A 5,778-nucleotide genomic window follows, 5' to 3' on the forward strand; every position below is an offset into this window, starting at 1 on the left:
AGGAAGTGGTATACCGTTTCTGTGCCTCGGCTTGCTCATAGGAAAAAGGGAAGGGATAAAGCACCCACTTCATGGAGTTATGGTGTGAGAATTAAATGAGTTACCAGATGTGAAGCATTTAGGACCATTGGCAATGCTCGATGAACGCTAAGTATTCCCATTACAATAACTGCTGTATATCCTGGGTGCCAGCCAGGAATTGTTCTAGAATAAAGCTCAGCTTCCTAAATTATCTGGAGAAGTTTCCCCTTTCATTGTAAGAGTACTCCCAGAGCACAACAGCTCTGTTCTTTCCATTACTACTTGTTTTTTCTATACTCTTTCTTACACCCTCGGCCCCACCCAAGCTTCGCTGACTATTCCCTTTGTAGTCTTCTGCCCACTCCTGTTTTCTTACCTCTTACTAGACTAGAAACCTCAGAGTGCTAGAACATGATACTGCCTTTCTACTTGACAGATTTATGCCTTCTACAGTTATGCATGTTTTTTTTTTGTAGCCACTAAGATCTTTTAAATTGGCTGATATTTTGGTTTGAGCACCATGAGAATGAATAACTTAGATGTTCCTTGACATTCTGAATTATTCTTTCCTGGCTCCTGGCCATGCCACTGGGAAACCTCAGGGCAGACTGGTTCAAGGTACATTGAGAAATACCAGGATGTACTGGATGAAGCTATCAGGGTAACAGGAACATCTGGGGACAGGCATGTGAGAATGCTGATCTTCTGTGAGTGTTATTACATTGATTCCAACTGACACACAAAATAGCGTCCTTTATTGATTTGGAACTAAAACACCAGCAAATTATTTTCTAAACAAAAAGAATATAGATGTTTATAAAACATCAAAATCCCACCGGCATGGAACCAACCGTCACTGCATCTTACCTTGAAAGCGGTACCTGGCAGGTATCAGCAGACAACATGGGAACACAACCATTACTGTGCAGTAGGAGTCTCAAATATTGACTGGCATCAACTCCTGGGACATAAACTTGTAATTTATTTTTGCTGTGGGGAGGATATGGATAAAACCAAAGCCCACAAGAACACCATCTAAACCCCCCTGCCACTGAGTTAAATGTGGGGCCAGGTTCTCCTCCCCAGATCTTCCTGGCATGCAGGGCAGGAACAGCATTGTTATTTCCAAAACAACCACACCCACAACTATAGTCACTTTTCTTAAGCCTCCTCATCAGGATGCCCAGGATTTTGAAAGAAGGGAAAAATCCACCAATCCTATCTCGAGAATCACAACTGTTAGAGCTGAACTGCTCCACAGTCTCTTCCTGTCTGACCCTGGCAACGGGCCTGGATTGTGATGACCCCACTTTGCAAAACCACAAACATAGTTCAAAAAATCCCTTTGTCATCTTTGAAAAGAGAATACAAAGGCATTAACAGACTAAGAAAAAGCACAGCTACGCATGGTGGCTAAACCTTTTTATCATTTGACAAACAAGTGGCTCCCTTTAGAAACAGTAATTGTTCATCTCAGAAACTACGCCCCCCCAAAGATTGTCCTCATTAAGGGTTTTACAACGTTGCTTCCAGGCACTAGAAGCTCGTTAGACGCTAGCTATTTCATTAATTTTAGTAAATACATTATCTTGATTATGAAACATCACCATTGACTTAATATTTGTTTGTGAATCAATGCTAATGAACTGCTTGGGTAGTACTGGAGTTTTCTTTCAGATGCATAAAAAGAGCTATATTATGTTCTATTTCATAGACTATATGAAAATAGGGCTAAATTGAGAAAATGGAACATAAACATCTTGGATATATCTTCAGAGAAGGTCTGAAAAATTAGATCCTAAAGTACGAGACGTTACCTTCACAGTATTTAGGTTAAAATGCTTGGTGCTATCAGCTTGGATGTGAATTAAGCTAACAATTCAACAAGGAAACCAGTTTACAAGGAATGTGCTGAGAGTCATTCACAAAAAGGAATAAGCTGGAATGGAGGTATTCTCTGGTTCTCTTTCACTTCCAGTGTTGCTACAGAACACAAAAACCTCACAGCCCCCGTCTGGTCTCAACTCTAGCTGTGAGATCGCCCCCTAACATCCGTTTCCCTGGGCTCTCTTTGGGTCATGCTAAAAGTCAGGAGAAGAAAACCTCAGAAGGCACACCCTAGATTACACCCTACAGGTTGGACCCCATCCTGATGAGCACTTCAGGTGCTCCTTAAAGTGTCTTATCTATCACAGCTGCCTCACTGGCAAGGTGAAGGTCACACATACCACTGATGTGTCTGAAAAATAAACTCTCTGGCAGCCCGAGGAATCAGAAATACCTTCTCCCCTTTTTTAATGGCCTTTACATTAATGTGCCCCAGCCAACGGGGCACAGGGCAGCGTTTTCACTTGGGTCAGAAGGTGGTGGAATTCTTCCACTGCCTGCGAGTGCGCCGTGGGGTTTAGCACCAGGTGTTGGAAGAGATTGACAGGCTCAGCATTCCGAAATGTCTTGGGGATCGGGATGGTCAGGGGTAGGAAGGTGTTACCAATGAGGAAATGGTGGAGGGACCTCTGCTGGAGGCCGCGGCCCAAGAACCAGAGGACGTCCTGGAGCCGCTGGGAGAGCATGCTGTGCTGCCAGTCTGTTAGGGGCAGCCGCAGCAACAGGTGCATGAGGGCTGTTTTGAAGTGGTAAGAGGTGAGGACGGGACGGGATGCTCCCTGGGGTAAGCTCTGAAGGTCCCGGAGACTTAAGATGATCTGGAGGCACTTGAGGTGACAGGTGTTCTCTGGAGCAAAACGCCCTACCAGCTTCAGGAACAAGTGTTCACAGGCTGCAAAGGACTCGGGCCAGTCCACGCTGGTGAGCTGTTCCTGGTCAGGAGCCTGACTCACCAGATAGACCAAGGTGTCTTCCCGTTGCACCCCCAGGACCAAGCGGATCGAGAGAAAGCGGCCTGAGCGGTAGTCCAGCCTGAGCTTGCAGGAGGTGGTAGACGGCGGGAGGCTGAGCTGAAAGTCATACTTGTGGGCCACAAGGGCCCAGGCATTGCCCACCATGTTCCGAAACCACTGTACCGTCTTGAACACGTCCAGGTGGGAGCCAGTGCAGACAGCCACCTTGATGGAGCTGCTACACTTGCTCAAGACAGCCGAGTGATCCCTGTGGTGGTGCACCAGGCACAGCACGTCCCCCAGAAGCTTCTCACGCTTGCACACGCATTCCGACTCCACCAGCACACAGCCGCAGCGGCGGCCTAGGGCCGGATCCCTCATCTCCAGCACAAACATAGTGCCCTGCGGGGGAACAATGGGCACCAGAATATCAAATTTCTGGGTCTCGTGGAGGGTTCCCCATTTCTCAAAGGCAGCCCCGATGCCCAGGCAGTCCTCCAGCTGTGGGTGAGCCTCCCGGCAGCTGAGCACCCGACAGGCCTCAATGAGGTCGTCCACGAAGCTCTCCACGAACTCGCAGGTGCAGGGCAGATCACGGGTGACATTCTGGACATAGTGTTTGTAAAAGGATTCCAGGGCCTCCCTCGAGGGGAAGTCAGTAAGCCAGTTGTAGGAGGTGACAGGCACAACACGGACTTCCTCCTCCTCCTCATCGCTGCTGGAATCAAAGGCCGGCTCATGCTGCATGTTCTGTCGCAGGAGCTCAAAGATGAGAAAAAGGCAAAAGAGGCCAGCATTCCACAGGTTTCCCAGCATCCAGCTCAGTGGCCCCTCCTGGCCACCAGCCTGGAACGGCCAGCCCATGTCTTTCTTCCCTAGCACTAACTGATCACTGGATGTGCCTCCTCTCCAGAAGTTCTCTGCCTTCTGCTTCTGCTCAGCTGCTCGCTTTCTCTCTTCAAACTCTATCTCCAACTGGCGCATCTCCTCGCTCATCCGCTTCTCCAGCTGCCGACTTCTGGCTAGTGTGTCCAGGTCCATGCGGTCACTGACCATCAGGGGGTGGTGAACAACATACATCACTGCCAGGAACACAAGGCTTATCACAGCCATGGAGGCCTCTGCATCTGGAGAAGTAGGAGGGTGGGAGTCAGTGGTGATCTTCAGGATTCATTTTTTTCTCCAGTGCATATCTCCCAGAGCCCTGGAACCCCAAATCCTGGAAGTTAACTACTCAGGAGAAACAGGAAGCTCACAGAGCTGGGGCTGTACAGAGCACGGGTCTGCCCAGGAGGTGGTTTGGGAGAAAGGGGGTCAGCAGGATGTGCCACTCAGTCTTTCTGCTTTCCTTCCACATGGTGTGGGTGGTATTTAGGTTTCCAGAGTATGGACATAGCACTGTTTTCATTCCTGTGTAGGAGGGGGAGGGGGACCCTTGTGGTAGGGTGGCCTCACCCGACTTATCAGTCCCCCGTGGGCACCAGGTGTGCCCTCCTGATCCCAGAGGCTCCCTTCCAGCAGCAGAAAGCACTGATCTGCCTGGGCGACACCTTTCCTCTTGCCAGGCAGCCAGCCCCAAACCCCAGCTATGGCATCCCACTTCCTCTGTGACTTCACAATCCTCATTCTGCTCACCCTGTGTCATCAGACCACTCAGCCTCTCCTCCCTCGTGCCAGTGGGGCAACTCCCAATGGGCGCCAGGGAGGCACAGAGCCACCTGCCTGCTCTGCGCTGCTTCCCGCTATGCTCTCTGAGGTCCTAAGGCTGGAAGCCCCGTCGACGGGCCAGGCGCATAGGCAGGCACGCCTCCACCTCTCAGCCCAGGAAAGTTCCCGAAGAACCAGGTGCCCAAAGCCACTTGACAGCCGCAGTAGTCGGATCCTCTGCCTCCCCACCCACCACGAGGCCGGAAGCTTCTCGCATTCACCCCACAAACTACCGGGCTTACCGAGATTATGAAGGACTATGCCCTGTGGACGCTGAAGCCAGGTGGGGGACTCTCCTCCCTTTGAAACTTGGCCTTGCTTAGTCTCACCGCCTGCTCCAGGAGCCCTGTTAAAATTTACAAGGTACCTAGCGGCTGTGGCTCAAAGCAGGGTGCCCCCCTCCCGCTCCCGCCATTCATAACTTTCCCAAATTCCACGCCCAGAGATCTGAACTCTCATCCGCCTTCCCTCTCGGGGGTTTCTCCCCGGACCTGGGGCCAGGTTACTCACCGTCGGTGTTAGCTGGAACACGGTCTTAAAGAGACAGCGCGGCCTGACTGCCCCCTCCTTTTCGCCGGCGGGGTGGGGCCTCCGGGTGCCTCGCCGGGGCCGCCCGGGGGAGTGGACCCGCTCCCCTCTCCCGGGGAACGCACCATCTCGTCGGAGGGTCCGAGGGTCCCAGGGTCTGTGCGCGGCCCGGCCCGGACACCCACAGCGCGCCGCGCGCCGCTCCGAGGGCGCCAGCCCCGCACGGCGGCTCCCGCCGTCCAGGCTCCGCCCCGCCCAAGCTCCTCCCAGCCCAACCCCGCCGCCGAGCGCGCCGCCCTGGGGCCCGGTGGCCCGGGTCGCGTAGGCGCGCCTTCGGTGCGCCGCCCAGGCTCCCGCGGGGTCGTGTGCAGAGCGGAGGGGCTGCGGCCCCGGACTCGCAGCCGAGGGAGGCTCGCATGCCGCAGCTGCTCGGCCTCCCGGGGGTGGCGCCAAGGGCAACTGCAGTGCGGGCAGCCGGCTTCACGCAGCTCCGTGCGCCGCGGGGAATGCACCGTACTTACACAGCGACGAGGATGATGGCATAACTAGGAATTGACGGGGGCAGGGGGGCGTCATTCCCAGTCCGGGGGGGTCCTGCGCAAAATGGCACAGGAGCTGAGGTGTGTCGTCAGCGTCCGTGTTGTGCCTCACCCCCAGCCCCCGCCCAGACTCAGGTGTCTTT

The 5,778-nt window shown here is 53.3% G+C and overlaps 1 protein-coding gene across 4 annotated transcripts; it reads right to left on the reverse strand.

Moving 5' to 3' along the window:
- Positions 1-754: 754 nt before the first annotated feature.
- ITPRIPL1 (ITPRIP like 1) lies at positions 755-5,339 on the reverse strand. 4 transcript variants are annotated; one of them, XM_006730993.3, is made up of 3 exons: positions 5,079-5,337; positions 4,811-4,914; positions 755-3,988 (listed from the first exon to the last, which is right to left on the reverse strand). In XM_006730993.3, exon 3 carries the CDS (start codon positions 3,972-3,974, stop codon positions 2,331-2,333), a length of 1,644 nt encoding a protein of 547 aa, XP_006731056.2. In that variant the 5' UTR covers positions 3,975-3,988; positions 4,811-4,914; positions 5,079-5,337; the 3' UTR covers positions 755-2,330. The 4 variants fall into 4 exon arrangements, 3 of the variants coding, with proteins under 3 accessions (XP_006731056.2, XP_081652980.1, XP_006731058.2); XM_081796854.1 differs by having other exon boundaries at positions 755-4,065; XR_004074945.2 differs by lacking the exon at positions 755-3,988 and adding an exon at positions 4,072-4,271 and having other exon boundaries at positions 5,079-5,339.
- Between the last annotated feature and the right edge of the window lie 439 nt (positions 5,340-5,778).

Source organism: Leptonychotes weddellii, chromosome 10 (assembly GCF_054177405.1).
Source record: "Leptonychotes weddellii isolate Sample4059 chromosome 10, ASM5417740v2, whole genome shotgun sequence".
Taxonomy (NCBI): Eukaryota; Metazoa; Chordata; class Mammalia; order Carnivora; family Phocidae; genus Leptonychotes; species Leptonychotes weddellii.